The following is a 24,126-nucleotide window of genomic DNA, read 5'->3' as shown; positions in this document are numbered from 1 at the left end:
GGTATATTGCTTATAGATATCCAGCTGATAAAGGGAGAGCATGACCAGAAAGTTTGGCAATAAAACGAATTTGATGCACAAATTCTCATACAAGTTAGCTGGTAAGTGTTCTATGTGTCTTTTGCTAATGGGTTTTTTATAGTAATGTTTGATAGTGTTGCAGATACTCTGATATTGATGCAGGCTGAGAGAGATGTATATGTTGCGCCCATGCTTGATGAAATGTAATTAACAGTTATAGTATGTTCTTGAATAGGACATCTCTGTCTGAGGTCAAGAAACTCTTGAAGAAGCACTGATGCGAAACACGTCAACCTCTTGACACAGCAGAAACAGAGATATACTATAGTAACCTATTGACCTGATATTTTGATATTGAGCCAATGCTTCTTGATTTTATTAAGTGTGTTAAGCATTTTTTAACCTTTTGTAATAAATAGAATTGTTTTCTAATTAGTTTTCTACTGTCCTTTACTGGTATCGGTAAAGTCAGTTCAACCTGTCCTTTATATAAATTCTCGAGTAACAAAAGGAATGAGGTATCCATATAGCCCATCAAATTCTATATACAGTGCCTTGAGAAAGTATTCGGCCCCCTTGAACTTTTCAACCTTTTGCCACATTTCAGGCTTCAAACATAAAGATATAAAAAAAATTTTTTTGTGAAGAATCACCAACAAGTGGGACACAATTGTGAAGTGGAACGAAATCTATTGGATTTTTGAAACTTTTTAAACTAATAAAAAAAATGAAAAGTGGGGTGTGCAAAATTATTCAGCCCCCTTGCGTTAATACTTTGTAGAGCCACCTTTTGCTGCGATTACAGCTGCAAGTCGCTTGGGGTATGTCTCTATCAGTTTTGCACATCGAGAGAATGAAATTCTTGCCCATTCTTCCTTGCAAAACAGCTCGAGCTCAGTGAGGTTGGATGGAGAGCGTTTGTGAACAGCAGTTTTCAGCTCTTTCCACAGATTCTCGATCAGATTCAGGTCTGCACTTTGACTTGGCTATTCTAACACCTGGACATGTTTATTTGTGAACCATTCCTTTGTAGATTTTGCTGTATGTTTGGGATCATTGTCTTGTTGGAAGATAAATCTCCGTCCCAGTTTCAGGTCTTTTGCAGACTCCAACAGGTTTTCATCCAGAATGGTCCTGTATTTGGCTGCATCCATCTTCCCCTCAATTTTAACCATCTTCCCTGTCCCTGTTGAAGAAAGGCAGGCCCAAACCATGATGCTGCCACCACCATATTTGACAGTGGGGATGGTGTGTTGAGGGTGATGAGCTTTGTTGCTTTTACGCCAAACATATCGTTTTACATTGTGGGCAAAAAGTTTGATTTTGGTTTCATCTGACCAGAGCACCTTCTTCCACATGTTTGGTGTGTCTCCCAGGTGGCTTGTGGCAAACTTTAGACGAGAATTTTTATGGATATCTTTGAGAAATGGCTTTCTTCTTGCCACTCTTCCATAAAGGCCAGATTTGTGCAGTGTACGACTGATTGTTGTCCTATGGACAGACTCTCCCACCTCAGCTGTAGTTCTCTGCAGTTCATCCAGAGTGATCATGGGCCTCTTGGCTGCATCTCTGATCAGTCTTCTCCTTGTCTGAGCTGAAAGTTTAAAAGGGACGGCCAGGTCTTGGTAGATTTGCAATGGTCTGATACTCCTTCCATTTCAAAATGATCGCTTGCACAGTGCTCCTTGGGATGTTTAAAGCTTGGGAAATCTTTTTGTATCCAAATCCGCCTTTAAACTTCTCCACAACAGTATTACGGACCTGCCTGATGTGTTCCTTGGTCTTCATGATGCTCTCTGCGCTTTCAACAGAACCCTGAGACTATCACAGAGCAGGTGCATTTATACAGAGACTTGATTACACACAGGTGGATTCTATTTATCACCATCAGTCATTTAGGACAACACTGGATCATTCAGAGATCCTCGTTGAACTTCTGGAGTGAGTTTGCTGCACTGAAAGTAAAGGGGCCAAATAATTTTGCACGCACCACTTTTCAGTTTTTTATTTGCTAAAAAAGTTTAAAATATCCAATAGATTTCGTTCCACTTCAAAATTGTGTCCCACTTGTTGGTGATTCTTCACAAAAAATTAAAATGTTATATCTTTATGTTTGAAGCCTGAAATGTGGCAAAAGGTTGAAAAGTTCAAGGGGGCCGAATACTTTCGCAAGGCACTGTAATTGTGTACAGAGCCAATTCGAGCAGCTCTGTATCATGTGATTGGTATGATGACCAGGGATCATAAATGTAAAGTGTAGTGTTTACATTGGTAAGACTGCCCCCTTCCTTTTACAACAGAGGAAAGGGAAGAAGGATCTACACCCACTCCCTTCCTTTTGCAAAAGAGGAAAGGTGGGATCAAAAATCATTCATATATTAGTTCCACATCAGTGGCAGCAGTCATGGGAACATTTTAACCCTTTGCACCCCATCTTCTGTATACCCCAGCCCTATCCTGTTAACCATTATACCCTCCCTTGTCCTGCACATTTGTACATTAAAACCTTTATCTACGTTTTCCCACTGTATGTGACTGGCACATTAACCCCCTTACCTTCTCCTCCCTCTGTGTATGACCTGTACATTTAATGTATCTAGTGCACCATTACAAAGCTCCAATGTTTTAACCCCCCCCCCCAATACCAGTATGTCTCATAATTTTCACCTTGGGGTGTCCATGTTCTACAAAGTGGTAATATTTGGGATATTAGACACTGTTATGGTATTTTTATTTGATACGTTTTATAACAAAAAGTACGAGAAAAATGTTTTCTTCAAAAATGTGTGTTTGTCTTTTATATAACAAAACAAAAAAAAGGAAAGTTCTATCTGTCTAAAACAATCATATAAAGATCTCATTCACATCTTATGGCGCAGCCCCAAATTGTACCATACTGGGCCGAAGTGGTGACTGCGTATTTAAAATTACCTCTGGACCCGAGAGCTTGCCTGTTGGGTGTATTGGAAGAATATGAATGGGAGGTACACTCTAGAGCAGGGGCGGCCCCTGCATTGTGGGTGCAGGGACGCTGCCCCCAAATCCCTGCCGCCGCCCCCCATTCCCTGCCGCCACCTCCCTATCCATGCGCCCAGCCCCTTTCAGGACACCGGACTCATGGATTCCTATGGCAGCATGGGAGGGGGTGTTTTTTTTAATTCTTTTAAAAAAAAATTTAGTACCTGATTAGAGCCTGGGGCTCTAATAGGCTAAATAAAGGGTGAGCTTGGGGCGCAGAGAGTGTGTCCTGATCCCACCCTGTTGTGTGACCATAGCAAATAAATTTTCACTATATTTACACCACAGTGCCTCCCCGCCAATTGGGAGGCAGGTCAGTGAGACCTGTTTCCTGATTGGCCAAAATGCCGGCCATCCAATTGGATGCTCGGCACTTTGACAGAAGAGACACACAGGGGAGCAAGCTGGAGGATCAGCTGCCCACACTGAGACACAGGAGGAGAGGACCCAACAGCCCGGTACATGTTGGACCTCCTCCCGTGAGGGGGATAGTACTGCCAGTGTGCGTGCCTCGCTGGATGAGGAGACACACAGGAACCATGGAGGTCGCCTGCCCATCCCACAGTTCGCTGCCGTCATTCGGATGGGGAAAGTGCTGGTCTGATGGCTGACAAGCCGGGGGGGGCACAGTGGCTGGGCACAGTTGCTGCATTTTATGGGCATAGTGGCTGCAATTGATGGTACAGTGAGGCTACAATTGATGTGTTTTTTTTTTCAGTGTTTTTCAGAATTTTTCAGTTTGTTTGCGCCCCACCCCCCCCCCCCCCCAAAAAAAAAGTTTGATCACCAGCCACCACTGCACTAGAGAGGCCATACATAGAGTTCTATTCCGGGCCTGAAAACTGATTATGATTCATTGGAAATCGGAGGATCCCCCAACAATATGGGAATGGATTAACAATATTGGAGAGGTGTTAAGAATAGAGAAGCTTATCTACCAACATAGGGGAAGTACACTTAAATATGAGAGATTATGGGTGCCGTGGTTGGATGTCCCGGGGCTAGCCCCGGTGGATCTAATCACGGATAGACTACTCAGGTTTAATGCTGGTTGAAGGCTACTCTGAAGAGGTTATTGTAATTTCTTGGTTGTGGTATCTTGCTTTTATTTTTGTTGTATGGTTGCAATGCACTGTATTGTAAAGCTAACAACTTTTGCATTCCAAATCTTCAATAAAAATATTTTTGCTGGATAAAAAAAAAAAAAAATTCAGTACATGTCAGTCAAACTATCACAGCACTGAAAACTGAAAATGGCCTCGTAATGAAGCGTTATATACAAGTTGGTACTCAGGTAGTTAAAACGAAGCAAAGTTCCTTTGTCCTTTTTTGCCCCCTTGCATATTTAGTTTGATCCAGCAGCTGTAGAATACTGTGCTAAATTCCATCCTGACCCGAATCTTCTGAGAGCTGGCTCTGATCAGTAGCTTCAACCCCTTCTATGCTTGTCTATAGTGATCTACCGCATTGGTGTGCCCACAGATTTATTTTGTAACCTTAACTACATTAGGAATTTTAAATATGGATTGTGTAACCATTGCTATTTTATGTTTCAGCTTTTATCCGGAAAGTCTACCTCACGTTGACCATACAGTTAGTTCTCACATTTGGAATCGTGTTTATGTTCACATTCTGGTAAGTGTATGTCAGGGCAAATAAAAAAACAAAACAGTACACCTCTGCAATACATGCACATTTCACCATGTTTTATCCAATTAACAATTTGCCATCTGGGCCAATTATGACACTTCACTCCTACATGTAAAAATCTACTTTTTTGTGTTAGAAAATTATTTAGAACCCCCAAACGTTATATATATATATTTTTTTTAGCAGAGGCCCAATAGAATAAAATGGTGGGTGTTGCAATTTTTTTCACACGAAATTTGCGCAGCAGTTTTTCAAATGCAATTTTTTTGGGGAAAAAACGCTTTCATGAATAAAAACAAAACAAAAAACACTAAAGTTAGCCCAATTTTTTGTATAATGTGACAGATAATGTTACGCCATCGCCCCTTAGGGCACCGCAATTGAGCTTGGGCGAGGTGGCTCAAGGGGGGTGGGACCCCCTTCCTTCAACCGCAGAAGTGATCGAGTGGCTAATTAAGTCACTTTTGCCTAAAAGAGAATCTCCGGCTGAAAACATAGAGGCATCATTCTGTTATGTACATGCAGGCATCTTTCCGGTATAACCACTGAAACCGGAGGACATCCATGGACGTCCTTCCTGACGGTAAGTGGTTAAAGACCTTACAAGCACAGCAAATACCTCTTTATCTGCCAGAGGTGCACTCAGTTTCAAAGTCCTATTGTGGGCCGACAACACAGAATTTTTCGCTGACTGAGTGGTGTCAGCCATGCCCAACTCTCATTTGCTAAATTACTCCAACAGTTGCTGGACTCTGCAGAGTCCAGAAGGTCCAGTATCGGAGCACCAGAAGTTTAGCGAAAGCTGCACTCCCAGCACTCAGTGAAAATGTAAATTGTAAATTAAAGAGAGAAGTCCCATGAGCCCCAGACTTAACCCCTAGTAATCCAAAACATTTTACAAAGTGTCTGAATTCCTAGAGTTCATTTTAAATGGCCCATTCACACGCATTTTTACGCTCCCATGTTAACATTTTTAAAACATGTGCAGAGATTTGCCATTGTTTCTAATAGGGCTAGTACACATCTGTGATCAGCATTGACCTTGGTCAAAAAAGTTCATGTCCATTTATTTGATCTGCTGACAGTCTTTAAAGGGGCTTTTGATGGAAATTGCAGTGCACATTAACACATGACAATGCAAGTGCCCAAAAGCAAAAAAAAAATAAAAACCTACAAGGAAACACAAACCCATGTATGTGAATCTAGCCATAAGTATGTAGCAAAGTCTTTTACCTCTTTTGGTCTGATGAGAACCTCCAAGGCCAAAGATAGCTGACATCCTTCAATATGTGGTGGGTTGTGAGGCATAGTGGGTGCAAAGATCATGAAAGTCATTGGGCGACACTTCTTGGATGTAAAAGAGGTTTTATTTCTTTTGACAGACATTTTTATATATTTTGGGGGAAAGAGGGTTAGAGCCAGGACGCCCTTAGTTGCAAACTCAATTGGCAGACTCCAAGACTTCAATAGGAGGACAGCCGTACAGCGAAAGGCCCCAGCCAGGTTCCATTTCTGCACATGCTTGATTGCTGTCTCCTATGGTAACAGTTCTTTAACAGCTCCTAACTGAAATGTAACAGCTTCTAAAAGGAATCTTGTCACAAATCCGCCCCTGGGATCACTTTGATCAGAAATGTAAAGAAAAATACCAGGGTTATGGCATCTAGCTGCAGCCATAACTTCGTTATTTAATGTGAAAATGATAACGTATATTCACAGTTAGTTGGTTAAGTGGTTAATATGCTCTGCATGAATCGATTTGTTTTAGTAAACTCCAGGCACAAAAACTTTAATCAAGTATACACCTTAATAAATTTGTGTGTACCAAATGCCTTTCCAAGTCCAGACATTACCTTGTACAAATAGTGATGACTTCATCACTGCGCTGTACATAGCCTGTGAAAAGAGCAGAGCTGTGGGAGGGACCCAGCAGACCCCACCCACTACAGGCTGCCTGCAGAAATCTACAGGAGGGGGCGGAGACCAGACCAGTCACCCTGCACAAGGAGAGAGGGCAGCAGTGAGCGGTCTTTATTACAGGAAGCACCCTACACAGAGATAAAGTCTCACACTGGATTACTGCACAGATCTTGAAGAAATACACGAAGCACAACGAGATTGAAGGAATAATACACATGACTTTGGTATCCTGGAGTTTAGCTTTAAAATCATCATTTGGAAAAAGTAAGGTTCAGCAACTCATTGGATCTACAGATCCTGTTCCTAAACTCGTGTACCATTTCTCAGCAGGCTTTCACCTCCACTTCTCCATAAACACAAAAACATCAAACCGAATCTGTAAATGGCAAATTCTGTAGTGTTTATTTCAGAAAATTGGTACAAAGGAAAGTACACATTTGCCAGGAGATGCTCTTTAAATAATATCTGGTTATGAGAACTTGTGTTTACTATACTGTATATATTGTATGTAACGTGTCATTTAGAAAAATGGTTTTACTTTTTTGCCTTTTGCTGTCTTGTAGGAAAAAACTCAGAAATTGGGTGAACGAATATCCATATATATTGTATGCCCTCATGTAAGTTATCTTATAAGCAATTTTTACAGTGCTAAGTCAAACAGCTAATGCTGACGGCAGCTATAAAGCTATAATGGGTTTGGGTCAGTTTTTTATTTTATGTTTTTTATTTATGTAGCACCCCTCTAGGTAGGTGGTAGGAGGGGGTATCGTTTTTGGGTCTTTCTACTTACCAGGAAGGCTGTCAGGTACATTTTGATGCTCTCTGCCTACCAGGGAGCATGGATCCATTGATAGTCTGCTCATGGTGCTCAGGTACGGCTCATGTTGTCTAAATGTTTCACACTGATCCAATAGGATGGACATATTGGACAGTGGGAGGAATCCTGACAAATGAGAGCACAGGCATAGTTACAGCCCTGGCCATTGGCATATGAAAGTGACTCAGTGCATGCTGAGTGACTGTATATATGCCAAGGGTACACGTATTCGGGGTCTTCGGATGGACAGCGGCATCCCGGAGGGAGGGGGCAGCTGCCTCTCCGCTGTAGAAGCTGCCATGTGGCCTCAGGTGGTTGACCTGAGGGCCTGAATGCATGTAAAGCTGCAACCCAGATGTTCTGCAGAGCTGACTGGAAGGGAAACAGCAGGGAGGGTCTCTTTCAGCCTATAGTAAATACAGATCTGTGTCATGGGGCCTGTCCTGTGAGGGCCATCCCTTCAGCTAGTAAAGTCAGAGGAAGGGTGTCATTAAAAGGGAATGTTAGTGCGTGTCCTGAAGATAAATAGTTTCACCAAGTCTGCTGCCAGAACAAGCAAAGGACTTATTCTTCCCATACAAGTGCTGTATGGCATAACATAGTTACATAGTTACATAGTTACATAGTAGGTGAGGTTGAAAAAGTCCATCAAGTCCAACCTATGTGTGTGATGTCACGCACATAGGTCAGTATTACATTGTATATCCCTGTATGTTGCGGTCGTTCAGGAGCTTAGCTAATAGTTTCTTGAAACTATCGATGCCCCCCGCTGAGACCACCGCCTGTGGAAGGGAACGCTTCATTCTTGCCACTCTTAAGCCGCGTACACACGTGGCGGACTGTCTGGCCAACTTAGTCCGTCAGACAATCCGACGAACAGTCCGTCATACTTTCGAATGAACGGACTTGCCCACACACGGCACTTTTTGAGCGGACTAATACGGCGGACTAAGTCCGCCATACTATCCGCCCTACTTTTGAAATGAACGGACTCGCCCACACACGCGGAGGAAAGTCCGCTAATTTCGAGCGCGTCTCCAGGTAGGCGGGGCCCGCGAAGGAGACGTCGCTGACCCCGCCGCCTGGTATGGACTTAAAGGGGAACCCCAACGCCGAAAAAAATCAGCGTGGGGTCCCCCCCAAGTCCACAACAGACCCTTGTCCGAGCACGCTACCCGGCCGGCCAGGAAAGGGGGGTGAGCGAGCGCCCCCCCTCCTGAGCCGTACCAGGCCGCGTGCCCTCAACATGGGGGGGTGCCTTTTGGGAAGGGGGGGGCCACGCGGCCCCCCCACCCCAAAGCACCTTGTCCCCATGTTGATGAGGACAAGGGCCTCTTCCCGACAACCCTGGCCGTTGGTTGTCGGGGTCTGCGGGCGGGGGGCTTATCGGAATCCGGGAGCCCCCTTTAATAAGGGGGTCCCCGGATACCGGCCCCCCACCCTATGTGAATGAGTATGGGGTACAATGTACCCCTACCCATTCACCTGTAAAATCAAAGTACCAAAAAAAACACAACACGGGGTTAAAATATTTTATTGCACAGCTCCGGGGGTCTTCCGTCTTCGGGGGTCTTCTCGCCGGACTCCTCCGCTATCTTCTTGTAGCTCTTTTGCTAGCGGAGGAGTCCGGCTTTCTTCCTCGCCGCCGGCCTCTTCTCCCGACTTCGGGGGATCTTGTTCCCCTCTTCGGTTCTTCTGCCGGGCCACCGCGCCTTCTTATAGCTCTTTTACAGGCGGTGGCCCGGTCTTCTGTCGTCGCTGCCGCCTTCCGTTCTTCTTCTTCTTCTTCTTCTTCTTCTTCTTCTCCAGGAGATGTTGCCTCGACGCTCTCTCCGGCCGGAATGCCAGGGACGCGCTCCGCTGCCACTTCGATAGGGACAATGGGGCGGTGTCACATGGCTTTATGTCACATGGGTTGGTCACATGGTGACCCCGCCCCCTTACGATGTCATAGTCCCCATGTGACATCAACCCATGTGACCAACCCATGTGACATTAAGCCATGTGACACCGCCCCATTGTCCCTATATAAGTGGCAGCGGAGTGCGTCCCTGGCATTCCGGCCGGAGAGAGCGTCGAGGCAACATCTCCTGGAGAAGAAGAAGAAGAAGAAAAAGAAGAAGAAGAAGAAGAAGAACGGAAGGCGGCGGCGGCGGCGGCGGCGGCGGCGGCGACGACGGCGGCGGCGACAGAAGACCAGGCCACCGCCTGTAAAAGAGCTATAAGAAGGCGCGGTGGCCCGGCAGAAGAACCGAAGAGGGGGACAAGACCCCCGAAGTCGGGAGAAGAGGCCGGCGGCGAGGAAGAAAGCCGGACTCCTCCGCTAGCAAAAGAGCTACAAGAAGATAGCGGAGGAGTCCGGCGAGAAGACCCCCGAAGACGGAAGACCCCCGGAGCTGTGCAATAAAATATTTTAACCCTGTGTTGTGTTTTTTCTGGTACTTTTATTTTACAGGTGAATGGGTAGGGGTACATTGTACCCCATACTCATTCACATAGCGTGGGGGGCCGGTATCCGGGGGCCCCCTTATTATTATTCCGATAAGCCCCCCGCCCGCAGACCCCGACAACCAACGGCCAGGGTTGTCGGGAAGAGGCCCTTGTCCTCATCAACATGGGGACAAGGTGCTTTGGGGTGGGGGGGCCAAGCGGCCCCCCCTTCCCCAAGGCACCCCCCATGTTGAGGGCACGCGGCCTGGTACGGCTCAGTAGGGGGGGGGGGGCGCTCGCTCGCCCCCCTTTCCTGGCCGGCCGGGTAGCGTGCTCGGACAAGGGTCTGTTGTGGACTTGGGGGGACCCCCACGCCAATTTTTTTTTCGGCGTTGGGGTTCCCCTTTAAGTCCATACCAGGCGGCGGGGCCAGCGACGTCTCCGTCGTGGGCCCCGCCTACCTGGATACCCGCTCGAAATGAGCGGACTTTTCTCCGGGCGGGAAAAGTCCGCTCATTTCAAAAGTACGGCGGACTGGCACACACACGGGCGGATTGACCGCCGAAATGTGAGTCCAGCGGACAGTATTTCCAACATTCCGAAATACTGTGTACACGGCTTTACAGTAAAGAACCCTCTACATAGTTTAAGGTTAAACCTCTTTTCTTCTAATTTTAATGAGTAGCCACGAGGCTTGTTATACTCCCTTCTGCGAAAAAGTTTCATCCCTATTGTGGGGTCACCAGTACGGTATTTGTGTATTGAAATCATATCCCCTCTCAAGCGTCTCTTCTCCAGAGAGAATAAGTTCAGTGCTCGCAACCTTTCCTCACAGCTTCTGGGAAGTGCACACGCTCACTTCCTTTTCCTGACTCAGTGGACAACTCTTTGGAGAAGGCGATGCGGGACCGACCCAGACTGGCAGGAAGGGTGGCCAATCACCTTCCTCGGCCAGGAAATAAACAGCTAATTGACTGACATGGGAGGAGAAGTGGGTGTTTGTTTCCCTGGGGGGGTTGCCCTTGTGCAGTCGCTTCATTCTATTGGTGAAAAATGCCAGAGATTAAGCCAGAGCGGCCGCACCACGTGACCATGTTCTGTGCTATAGTGATAGCAGGAGAGGTGTGCCTGGGCAGAGGGAGCAAGACAGGCTACATGAGTGTCACTGCACCACTGCTGTACTACAGGCAGAGGGGGAAGTAGATGTGTGATAGTTACATAGTTAGTAAGGTTGAATAAAGATACCAGTCCATCCTGAGTGAATGTCTACATTTGTCCCTATCCCTGTACATTGTACATCACACACTCTTATCGGTCCCTACCCTCAAGGAGCCCACAATCCAAATTCCCCATTCATATACTAGGGCAAATTTTGGACAGAAGCCAATCAACCTACCTGCATGTCTTTGGAGTGTGGGAGGAAACCAGAGTACCCGGAGGAAAACCATGAAGGCACAGGGAGAACATGCAAACTCCAGACAGGTAGTGTTGTGGTTGGAATTTGAACCAGTGACCCTTTTTACTGCTTGGCGAGAGTGCTACCCACTACACCACTGTGCCACCTGCAGCATAGGTGATGGAGAGGAAAGTGCACCATGAGCTGCATGGAGGGGTGTGATACATGGTGAGGAGGTATGCTATGAGTTACATGGCGATGTACAATGTGCTGTAGTTCACTAATGTGATGTGGCCTGGACAGAGAGGTGTGAGCTGAAGGCCAATATATAATATGTGCTAGAAGTTTACAGTGTGATTGCGATGTGCTGCATGGCGATGGATTTTGGCACCTTGAAATAAATAAGTTTGGTTTTATGTTGCAGTTTGGGCACTCGGGCCAAAGACTGCCCTAGACTGTCTATTGAGCCAAAGGAGTGTCTGTGCCTGGCGGCAGGTGCAACCACGGGAAAAGACCCTATGGACCTTAAACTGCAGGCTCCTGAAGGAGCAAGCGCTGCACAAAGATAGGCTTATTTATCAAGACTGAAGTGTCATTTAAACCAAAGAGAACCTGTGTCCTAAAGATGATTCTACAGATAATCAACCCATGCTTTGTTTTGCAGACCCTGCACCTTTATCTTGGTTATGGTCCTGGCCTGCTGTAACCAAGCCCGTCGCAAAGTCCCGCTAAACTACATTCTCCTTGGACTGTTTGTAAGTTGAATGTCAGGAGCCGTTTAGTATCGCCTTCAAAAATGTTTTTATGTTTTTTATTTCAGTTGCTGTATTGTGTTAATAGAAAAGAATGAAGCCTGTCTTGCAAGGCAGTCAGATGGATAGATAAATGGACAGTAGCTATAAGTATTGTGCTAGTGTTGGATAAACAAACACTCGTATGATGGGTATGTTACATTTTCAAATTTCAAAAAATAAAAAATTCCAAACACATCTTGAAAGGACTAAGGCCGCGTACACACGGACGGATTGTATGGCCTACTTAGTCCGCCGAAACACATTTCAGCGGACAGTCCGCTCGTGTGTGGGCTTCAGCGGACTTTTTCAGCGTGCAGTCTGGCGTACTAAGTATTTCAGAATTTCCGTAAAACTGTCCGTCATACTTTGGTTTCAGCGGACAATCCGCTCGTGAGTAGGCTAGTTCGACGGACTAAGAATGGCGCATGCTCAGAAAGGATTTACACGGCGGAAGGTTGCATTGCTGTGTATTGGACTTCCTATTTCTAGTCTCGTCGTACGTTCCGTACACGTCATCGCGTAAGCTTTCGACGGACTGTTTGTGCATCCGTGTGTGGTCAAGTCCGTTCATTCGAAAGTAGGACGGACTGTCCGTCGGATTGTATGACGGACTAAGTAGGCCAGACAGTCCGCCCGTGTGTACGCGGCTTAAGAATTAAAGGATAACTATGGTTTTAAAAGGATTAATTAGCATGGTTAGAGTGTCCTATATCCTAGGAAATGTGACTGCGTACCTTGTTTGTGCAGAAATATTGGTTTGCCAGTGCTGTGTTTACAAGCTTCCTTTTACAAAGAGGACTTCTTTTAGTCTAATGATTGGGAGGTTTTGGAAAACGTATTCATTGCAGGCCATCCTGTTTAATTCAAGTGGGGTTTGTTCTTTTGTTCACTTCAAGAGGGTATTACAGTCCTTTACAGACCTACAGAAATGAAGGTTAAATGCACCTGTCAATGAATTCGTAAAGACCTCACAAGCATCTCAAATAGATGTTAAAACTTATACCAAAAAACACAGGAGCTTATACATATCCTGACTGCTTTTTTTCAGGGTAGGCGCCTACCTCTTGCTAGAGGTTTTGGAAGCAAAAGATACACATTTACCTACAATACTGCAAATCTTAATTCCAGATACAATCTTTATTATATGCTTACATTGGTCCAGCTTGGACCAATGCAAGTGTGCATATCTCATACCTAAGGGTCTGCTGGGGAAGCTGACAATCACTGTGGTAGTTCTGATCCTGGGCCAACAGATTCCCCTCTGCACACTAATCCCAGGGGGTTGTTTGCTTGGCCCTGCTGCCTTTCAACTTTTGAGTCAACTTTTGAGGGACCTTGGATACCTAGGATGAAATCAATCACTTGAGTAGTGGATATGCAGTGATGAATGGATCTCTTCCATTGTCCAATGTTCCATTAAAATGAGTGCTGAGACACAAGCAAAATTCAGAGGTCCATGTAACTTGAACATGACTTGAACAAGTAATTCATGGCGGGCAAATACTAAATAAATGAGGACATCTTATTATTCAGGATTTATATAGCGCCAGCAATTTACGCAACGCTTTACAATATAAAAAGAAGACAATACAGTTACAATACAATAAAATACAAGAGGATTAAGGGGGCCCTCCTCAGAAGAACTTACAATCTAATAGACATATACACTATATTACCAAAAGTATTTGGGCGCCTGCCTTTACACGCACGTTAACTGTAATGGCATCCCAGTCTTAGTCTGTAGGGTTCAATATTGAGTTGGCCCACCCTTTGCAGCTATAACAGCTTCAACTCCTCTTGGAAGGCTGTCCACAAGGTTTAGGAGTATCCTCATCCAACATCAGTGCCTGATCTCACAAATGCGCTTCTGGAAGAATGGTCAAACATTCCCATAGACACACTCCTTAACTTTATGGACAGCCTTCCCAGAAGAGTTGAAGCTGTTATAGCTGCAAAGGGTGGGCTAACTCAATATCGAACCCTACAGACTAAGGCTGGAAAGCCATTAAAGTGCATGTGCGTGTAAAGGCAGGCATCCCAATACTTTTGGTAATATAGTGTATGTATAATTGATTTGTGCAGTTTCATAATATTTTTTAAATTTAGAGCAATATAGTAACAGACCCCCAAGACAACACCAGAAAAATTAACCAACGCTTGCCATGTACTACAGGAAAATGGCAGCTGATTGCACTCAGGACGCTGATTTACTGTGACCAAAACGAAACCAGGTAGTATAAAATGGCTTCATCTCTACTCTCCATCTGCAGGAGAGGTCCCTCTGATGTGTTTCCCCCCTAGTGGGCTTAAAAGAGAAGTTGTTTTTTTTTTTTTGGAATCATACTTACCTAGGTCGATGCAAAATCAGTCCGCTGCTGGCTCTAAGGCTGAGAACCAAGTGATCAAACACTGTTGATCACTTGGTTCTCAGTGCTCCCTGAGCAGAGATCTGGTGATTCTCAGTCATCGCTGTCTGCTTTGCCCTGCCACCTGGGCTGTGGAGGGGGCGGGAGCGGCTGGCTCAGTTGAGAGCCTGAACCAGGTGCTGGTCCAAGCTCTTGGGCGGAACCTGACCATATGGTCACAATTTTTTCCCAGCCAGGATCGGCTCTGTGAAGTCAGCCAACAGCGGGCTTTAGCCCGCTGCCAGCTGAATACGGTTCACAGGAGTGCAGAACGAACTGCACGCCTGTGATCCACAGGAGAAGTAAACCCAAACAAGGTTTAGCTGTACATCTCTAATTGTTGAAGTATTAAAATTACTAAGGGGCAAAGTGCATCAGTGGGGAAATCTCCTGCAGGTGGAGAGCAGAGCTGTAGCCATCTTATATTACCTGGTTTAGTTTTGGTCACAGTGAATCGGCATCCTGTGTGCGATCAGTTGCCATTTTTCTGTAGTACATTGTAGGCTGACAAGCTGTTTTATATGATCTGCACCAGCTCATTACATGTCATGTTAGCTTATATCAGTGATAGGTGCATTAGAACAGTACTTCTTTAGTTTGTCTTCATGTGAACGCTTGCTATGTCTTTTGGTTTCAGACAATATTTGAAGGATGTCTCCTGGGAACTTTTGCAGCGTAAGTCTTTCACATCTTTCTTTCAGTTGTGATGGCTGAAATGTTATTATCTACTTTTAATCCAGACTGTTATGATTATCCTTTCCTTGTCTACCCCAGGGTTTTTTATAAGCAGCATGGGAACCTCGTCATTTTTAAATATCTCCTGATAATCTCCCAGATGTCACTTACCCACAGTGGGCCTTTTACTTGATGAAACATGTTGTAAGGACTTCACTTACAGGATCATTCATAATCACAATGCATGCATATGTGACTTCAACTTACTACGTCTTCTATCATCTTCTGGGGGAAAATTGCATCTTAAAACCACCTGTACTCCGTACTCCGTAGTTAGCTTGTTTTTGATATTTTATTCTTTCAACAATGAAGTGACTGCATACATATTGTCTCCACTCAAAAAACCACACTCCCTAAACACCCAAAAACGCATTTCACCCCAATGGGCTTTCTCACAAGGATAGAGTAGATACCCACAGGGGCCAGCACTCAGATGCTCTGTGGACAATAATGCCCTGTACACACAATGATTTCCCGACAACTAAACCGTGGATTTTTTTCTGAAGGATGTTGGCTCAAACTTGTCTTGCATACACACGGTCACACAAATGCTGTTGGAAATTCCAAACGTCAAGAATGTGATGACGTACAACACGTTCAATAGCCAGTGCGACTCTTCTGCTTGATTCAGAGCATACGTGGAATTTTGTGTGCTCGGAATTTATGACAACGGATTTTGCTGTTGGAAAATTTGAGAACCAGCTCTCAAATTTTTGTTGTCGGAAATTCCGACAACAAATGTCCGATGGAGCCTACACACGGTCGGAATTTCTGACAACAGGCTCACATCGTACATTTGTTGTCGGAAATTCCAACCGTGTATACGTGGCATAAGAGGTGTTGGTTCGGAATGGTGCCATTGATTTTGATATGTTCCTACTGAACAGCTGTATACACCACAGAAACCCATAGATATTGTCCAGCCAGCAATGAGCTAGTAAATGCATAACCGAACATAAGTGAAAATCCAATCAATCCAATCCAATGATCTTTAGCACATTACCAATGTAAGTAAGTAAGCTCACTTATCTGCCCACCATCCTTCTTGGGTTTACCATACCACTTGATCTGTCTGTCTACAAAGAAAGCTCTCTAATCCCAACTTGACCACTGTGATGTTCACCAGTGGGCAGTTTTGAGGTATCATCATGACTGGTACTCTTGCAACCTTTTTAATGACCAAGGGTCATACAAATGTCCCCAGTGCCTTCAGCACATTCTACTTTCCCTGCTCTGCTTGGCTTGATTATTCTGAGTCTCTAACCTACAACTAGCATTCAGCAAACTATAGAGAACAAACTCAGAATGATTTATCCCTATGCTTGTTCTAGACCAGTCACTAAACTATTAAAGCCATTGGATTAGCCAAACAACTAGCATTAACAGGAGGAGAGTTTAGTAATGGAAACCTTCATATTTCTATTATAAAGGTTAAAGACTAGGCAACCATTGACCTGTCCCAGCCATACCAAAAACCTCTGGGACCAGCTGCGTCTCCCACAGTTACATGGAAACTGAAACCATGTCATCTCATGTTTCCCCATTTTAGGTGTTCACATATTTCAATCACTTCCCAACAGGAAAGTACCCCTTACTTGGCTTTTAGCCTTAAGTAAGATCCTTCATCCATATTCTGCTTCCAATATGAAGTATTTGTTATTTTTTTTTCATCATTTGTGCTCTTTTGTTTCCAGGTTTTTTGACGCTGATGCTGTGATGTGGGCTACAGGAGCCACCATAGTTGTCTCATTGGGTCTCACCCTGTTTGCACTACAGACAAAGGTAAAAAAAAAACAAAAAAAACATAATATATGTTGAAAAATACTGTAATTTTTTTTTTTTTTTTTATCCTCTGTCCCTCTACTATCTATCTTCAAGGGAGAAACAAATGGATAAAATCCATGCCTTTAGATAATAAATCCAGGCAATCTTCAGGTTTTTTTTCAATTTTGAATTGAGAGGGCAGGACTTTCTTCTTGTTTTGGTGCTACCTGTACAAGAAATGGGGCATGTGGTTGTCCTGGGACGGGAAGGCATGGACATCTATGAAAGCATTGCCAGGAGTTCCATACCTTCCTCACTCTACTAGAAATGTGTTTTTATTTTTTTCATTTTTATTTTTTCATAATTTGTCTGCCCCCTGTCCCAATAGGGACATAAGACAGATAGAACCCTTCCCTGTTCTATGAAAAAATAAACAGTTTTGTCTAGAGCTGCCAAAACTGTTTTTGCTTGTTTTTGTTTTTTTCACACATGTTAAAATGGCACATTTTAGGACTGCAGAACAGTTAAAAACCCGTAAAACATTATATATTTTCTTAAAGCAGAGACCCTGAAGAATAAAATGACAGGAGTTATAATTTTGCAACAATATTAGCACAAATGTTTATCATACTTTCAGTAAACAATAGACAAACGTTAATTTTAGTGTATAAAACAAAATATATCACCCAATTCTTTGGGTAAAATATATAATAGATGAAGTTGTGTTGAGTAAATAGATGGAAAACATGTCAAGCCTTAAAACTTGCGTCTGTGAAATGGCGACAAACTTCTCTACCCAAAATTTTCTATTGATGCTGCATTAAGTCTTTACAGGCCATCAGTTTAGAGATGCCAATTAATGGTGGCCCTTAAATTATTGCCATTACTGTGGAAATACTTAACGTGCAGCGCAATTGTTTTTGTACGTAGGAGCACACGGCATGCGAATGTTCATACATACGTATATACATTCATACAGTATTTATGTACTTTAAAGTTTTTTTTATTGTTATTTAACTTCAGTTATTTAAACTTTTTTTTTAAACTTTATTGCTATCACATAGGTGGCTGACAAGCCTGCTATGTGTTAGCAAAATGGAAGTGACAGGTTCTCTTCTCCACTGACACGCACCATGGATGTCCCAGGTGCCCAGGAGGGACATTGTACCTCAGGATACATGGTGGTTCAAGCTGAGGGAGCGGCAGGCTACCACACCTGTGTCTCTAAAGCTGCCAAAATCACTTCTACAAGACCTACGACAGTCAGCTCCTGAAATGCCGTTGCTGTTGCCAATGCAAGCCTTACGCGGCTGCAGCAAAAAGGTTAAAAAAGTACATACACCACCAGGATGAGCAGTGTACTTATTTCGTTTCCAATCAGTTTTATTGAAAAAAGTTTTAGGCAAACAACGAGGTACAAAATAGTACAAGTACATATTAAACCACGGTGTTACAGTAAAATTTATCAACATTAACACATTCTTGTTGCTATAAAACTATACACTATATAGCTACCATTTATAGCCATCTGTGCCCACGGGGCCTAGGTAAAAACATATAAATGCACCGAGTGCAACTGTCAAGATGATCTGTACAGTATAGGCATAAAATGTTAAGTATCAACATATATGGCAATTTAGAAACAATATTCAATATATAACAATATCTAGTGCCTGTATCAGTCTGATAAACACCACATTTTCAAACATGGGCCAGAATAAAAGCAACCTTAAACTCCTTCCTTAGACATGCAAAAAAAAAAAAAAAAAGAGCAGGTCAAAATGTAACTCATGGTAGAAATTTAATGGAAGAGAAGGATGAAAAAGAGGAAAATAAATATTTACCACCGATCCCCACGCTTCAGAACACCCCCCCCCCCCCATGGCCCTATGGGGACTGAAGGTATCTGATCCAGGGGTTCTAGACCTTTTCAAAGCGATGTTGTTGGTCACAAACAATACTAGCTAATTTCTCATTGATCATGATCCAGGAGATTTTGTTTTTCACTATTGCTAGATTTATTACAGGAGTTTTCCATGGTAATCTTAGTCCAGAAAGATAAAGAAGGTGGGAGTCCTGAGATTGTTGGGTATCCCACTTGATAGGTCAGAAAATAGTGCCATCTTAACATTTTTAGGAATATTAAATTCGGTCACTGAATATACCAGGTTGAATATTCTTGTCCAGTACAGTTTTACTTTTGGACATGTCCACCAAATTTGGAGCAAGTTTCCTTCCTGACCACAGCACCTGAAACAGAGAGGGGATGCATCCAGGTACATTTTTGCCAACCTTGTGACAATACCTTATAATTAGCCTCCACCAGGAAAGTATTTAAAATTCCCGTGTGCACTATAGTCGACCGGAACCAGACATACTCATCTATAGTCTCCCCCAGATCTGACTCCCAAGCTAGTTGGTAAGAGAGTTTAGAATCTGATCTGAAACAGTACATTTATTTCAGTAGCAATATGAGTAGTTGCAGTTAGATGGTTGTGCATTTTTTCAGCTGTCCATTTTTGGTTACATTATTTGTTAAGGTTTACTGGTCCTTTCAATTAATTCAGTCACGTTTGCTATAGAATCCATTCATTTATTCACTAATTTTTTGCATGTAGTTCAATGATGTTGTATGTGTTAACTGTATAGTAAGAGCTAATGTCATACTCTTTCCCTTTAGTGGGATTTTACTATCCTGTCTGGAGGTCTGATGGTTGCTATGTTGGTATTATTGTCTTTTGGGATACTGGCTGCCATCTTCAGATCATATGTAAGTAATCTCACAAATCCATGCTCATTTTACGCCTCAGACCATTCTTGAGACTATAAATAAAAAAATATCAAATGGTTATTTTCTTACAGCATTAAAGCAGACCTCTTGTGACAACTCAATCATTTGTTACTTTACTAAATGCTATCCAGTTTATGTGAATACTGTATGAAGGTGTTAAAATGCTTACAAGGCACAAGTCTCTTCCTAAGAAACTTGGGATTGACTCTTAGGCTCAAATGGGCAATCAGTGGCTCTCTCTGATCAGTGTTCCTCCCCATTCAGCAGAAGCAACATGACCATATATTGCAAGTCACAATTTGGTATCTAGAGCAGTGGTCCAGGGCACCAAAACATTTAGGTGGTCCCCAGGGGCCCTGTCACAAATCAACATTGTGACGGATGTATACCACCCAATGTTGTTTCCAGTGTTGTTCTCAATTCACGCTCAAAGTCAATACTGTCATCGTGCATTGATACCCGATGCCTGTAGTTTTGGCTCTTGTGAACTCAGAGGGAGGCACTAGGAGTAGTGCAGAGAGTGGGATGTGAAAAAGGGAGGTACTTCCAATGGCAGTGCTGATCACAGACTGTGGGAATGAGCACGGAGCTCAAGCACATAGCTGGAAAAAGGGGGAGAGATCCAATGATGACTTTGTGTAAGGCAGCAGTGTGACGAAGAGTGTGGGGGGAGTAGAGGGGCGAAGAGTGCCATAGCATTGTTTATATACGGCAAGCAAAATTCATGTCAGTGGTCCGCGGGATTCAAAATTGTGAGTTTAGTGGTCCACGAGGTCCAAAAGGTTGGCAACCACTGATCTGGAGTAACCTGCATTTTTTTTTTTTACATTTAAATGCATATATTCATGGACCTAAAAATTTACTTCACAGTAGGGTGGGTTTATTTACTGAAAAATAAGCCAGATTGGCGGCTGTATTGCCAAGCAAAGCAAGTAAGGTGGATCCCCAACTTAATGTAGTTTAATCAATTTGCATGTCATGGTACTAGTATATTGATTTATAGAAACTTAGTGCTGCACTACTAATACACCAGAAGGAGGAAAACAATCCTCAGTGTGAGCACCACTAAAACGTCACCAGAAAACAGAAGGCTCAAATTTGCTTACCAGGTGAATAGGACTCTGAAAGTTTGAAGAGTCATATAACGCTTTAGAATTGCATGCAGGTCCACATTCCTGGCCTCCAAGTGTCTTCCTCTGCAAAGGTGTTTCTCCTTCAGGGGGATATCATCACAGGTCTTGCCTACTGGTCAAGGATCCACGTGTGCAGGTAAGTACCAATAAAGAGAAGATCACAAGCTCCAGATAGTAGGAAAACTGATTACCTTTTATTAAAATCACCTAAATTGCACAAGTAAAACAAAATGAAAAGCGCTGTATACCAATTCCCAATCTTGTAAAACACTTTGCACTTACGGTTCCCTTCCGGTAAAGCATGATGCCGTCACAACAGGTTCTGCTCTACTTGTTTCAACACAAATGACATCTTCTGGGGCATGGCCAAAAATATTATATATAGTTTGCAGTGAAGAAGATCTCATAGTGGCATATAATAATAATGTTCCCACAAGTGTGGTCACTGGTTATGTATATTTATGTGTTCATCTTAATCCCGGCCTTTGTTTTCCATCTTCTAGTGGCTGAGCATTGTCTATGCATGCATTGGGACGTTTGTATTTGGGATGGTAAGTAATATTTTTCTTAACTGGAGCTTATCCATCAAATGAATACAGAGAAAATTGGGTTATAAAGGTTGCACAAGAGGCATTGGTGGATTTTTAGAGCAATTGGTAAAAGTGCTAATTTTCTGACCAGGGATGACAGGGGGATAGCATTAGAATAGATTTGGGTAAACCAGGTCAAATAGAAATGGTGGATCTAGCCAGCAGCAACACGGAGAGCAAACTAAAACAAAAAAGTTTAGGTTTTAAATAAAAATTAAGATCAAAAGCTGTCTGTGACATATGCAAACTTTTATGGTTCAAAAGATTTATTTTACCCCAAAAGATCCTTGTATTAACTCTAGTTGTATAAAATCCACTAAACTAATCTTCACACTTTCATATAGTAACAACATGCTTTTTTGTTTCTTTTCAGTACCTGGTTTTTGATACTCAACTGATTCTTGGAGGGAAACATCGTTACACAGTGAGCCCAGAGGATTACATCTTTGCCACCCTCAACATTTATGTGGACATTATAAACCTCTTCATGCTGCTTCTGACAATTTTTGGCTTATGTCGTTAAGAGATTTTCGACAGGGCTGCTATAAGCCAGAAAATATCTGGACAAGGCAATAGAAGGACTATTGGTGGAGCCCATTACTGTACCTTAAACAATGGCATTAAACTTATCACAGCAACTATTTTCTACATGCAGTAGTGGTGAAAATATGCCCCAGGCACCTTTTTATCACTATTGTTATTTTTTCAGATTCTTAAAAATAACCTGTTGTTAGGCTAAATAGTTATGTGACTAGCTTTAGATGGAATTTTCCATCTTCTGACTTTTAAGCTGCATTCTAGTTCTTTGGAACTGACCTCAGTGTAATTCTGAACAGATGCTTCATTATCTCAAAACATAGAGTTGGAGTTTTATGGGAGCTTTCATCGAAGGCTAATCATACACAGGCATATAGCTAGGTGACAGATTCCTTTTAAATTATTTATTTTTTTATAGTAAGATTTTACCTGAATTTATCGTAATATGTTTTGAAAATAACTGTACTAACAAACATGAAATAATAAAATTATTTTCCACCTCGCAGTGTGGAGGGATGTTTACTCTCTTAGTGCATATTGAAATGTTATTCTTGTCCATCCATCCTGTACTACTGTACAAAGCCTGACCTCTGTATATTTACTACTGTGAAATGTTTTTTTTTTCTGTGAAAGTCTGATTAAAAAAATAAAAAATAAAATCGTATCTATACAATATCATTCCATATCTTTTTATCATGGATTATGTGAATGAACCTTTATGCAAATGATTTAGTTTAAAAGTGAACTTGTGGCTGTGGAAATTAAAGATTTTATTCATAACAAGATGCAAATTAGCCATCCAAATAATGGGCTGCACACCAAAGATTCAACTGCGGCCAGGGTTATTCCAAAGACTGCACACTGCAGTGGCCTGTTTTTTTGTGGAACAAGAGTGGACTTCAGAGCCTTGGCACTGGGCTGATTGCAGGGAATCAATGGGGATAGCAGTAAAAGGTTGGATTCAGCCAACAAGAAGTAAAGTAGCTTTAAAACAAGCCATACCTGTCCTCTGTAGCGGACAACGCTAAGCTGCACTGCCTTGCAACTAGTAACAGTGTTGTCAACCGGTCATTTACACTACTTTAATTGCCTTTCAGGTCTGTACAGGGCCAGATTAACATAGGGCTATTGGAGCTGCAGCTCCAGGCACCTTCCTTCCTTAAGATAGGCCCAGCCCAGTGGTAAGAGTGAGTCACTAATGCTGCCCAGCCTTGCTCTGTGTACAGTGTAGATAGGATTGATATGTAAATTGTGGATGGCAATAATATGTAAATTGCAGATGGCTTTAATATGCTAATTGTTAGAGCATTCATAGGTATGTCAAACTCCTTGAGCCCTGGTCCACCATCACCTTTGTTGAATGCTGCCGTCATTGGGGATGTACAACAAGCCCTGCCTGCCATGGAGACTTCCATCGGCCTGTTCTGCAAATGTGGGCAGATGGATGGGGCAGGGGGTGTCCAGAGGTAAACAGAGAAGGGATTACAGTTTGGAGGGCAAACATGCCCAAAGAGGGGGTGTGCAGGGGGTTGGTGTGCAAAGATGTGCAGAACTATGTGGGGCAGAGATGAGGGAGTTTGGGGTGCAGAGGTTTACAGGGTGATTTAAAATGCACAGGTGTACTGAGAGGAGGTGGATAAAGATGCAGAGATTAGCAGAGAGGCAGGGAAGGGTCTGTCATAGTAAATACCCCTGTTACATGGTTAATAAGTGTAAGGCTCAATTCACATTATGCAGATGTGGCAGAGCACACATGCTCCCATGCATTGCGTGTAGTGCAGCCCCTCCCGCTCTTACAGCAATGCGACTCCACCCATAGTTTGCCATGGCATGCTATCCTGGTGCTCCACATTACTACCCTACTATGGCTACCCAAAGCTCTCTCTCATGCCCCAAACTCCCTCTCTCTCTCACCACCCTTTCTCTCTCACCCTTCCTCATTCTCTCACCCCTTTTTCTCTAACCCCCCTCTATTTAATTTATTTGTTGAAATATTTTATTTGTTTTTAACCAAATTGTTTGCATTTCATTTTTTTTATTTCAATAAAAAGGCCCACAAAAATCCTAATCACTAGGCCCATGATGCTCTTAATCTGGCCCTGGGTCTTTAAGATCCTACAAGCCA

The 24,126-nt window shown here is 43.2% G+C and overlaps 1 protein-coding gene across 1 annotated transcript in view; it reads left to right on the top strand.

Annotated features, from left to right (window-relative positions):
* The window catches only part of LOC143996015 (protein lifeguard 1-like), a 37,831-nt gene extending 15,152 nt beyond the window's left edge, over window positions 1-22,679 (top strand). The window contains exons 3-10 of the mRNA XM_077490805.1: window positions 4,596-4,674; window positions 7,173-7,226; window positions 11,917-12,007; window positions 15,089-15,126; window positions 16,881-16,968; window positions 19,631-19,720; window positions 21,378-21,425; window positions 21,838-22,679. Coding sequence (XP_077346931.1) covers window positions 4,596-4,674; window positions 7,173-7,226; window positions 11,917-12,007; window positions 15,089-15,126; window positions 16,881-16,968; window positions 19,631-19,720; window positions 21,378-21,425; window positions 21,838-21,987 — 638 coding nt within the window. The 3' untranslated portion in view covers window positions 21,988-22,679. The remainder of the gene's footprint in view (window positions 1-4,595; window positions 4,675-7,172; window positions 7,227-11,916; window positions 12,008-15,088; window positions 15,127-16,880; window positions 16,969-19,630; window positions 19,721-21,377; window positions 21,426-21,837) is intronic.
* Window positions 22,680-24,126: the final 1,447 nt, after the last annotated feature.

The sequence above is a fragment of the Lithobates pipiens genome, unplaced genomic scaffold (assembly GCF_037356315.1).
Source record: "Lithobates pipiens isolate NorthernLeopardFrog02 unplaced genomic scaffold, aLitPip1_a1.2 Scaffold_19, whole genome shotgun sequence".
Taxonomy (NCBI): Eukaryota; Metazoa; Chordata; class Amphibia; order Anura; family Ranidae; genus Lithobates; species Lithobates pipiens.
The sequence above is the reverse complement of the archived record's forward strand: the minus strand, read 5'-3'. Positions and strand labels throughout refer to the sequence as shown.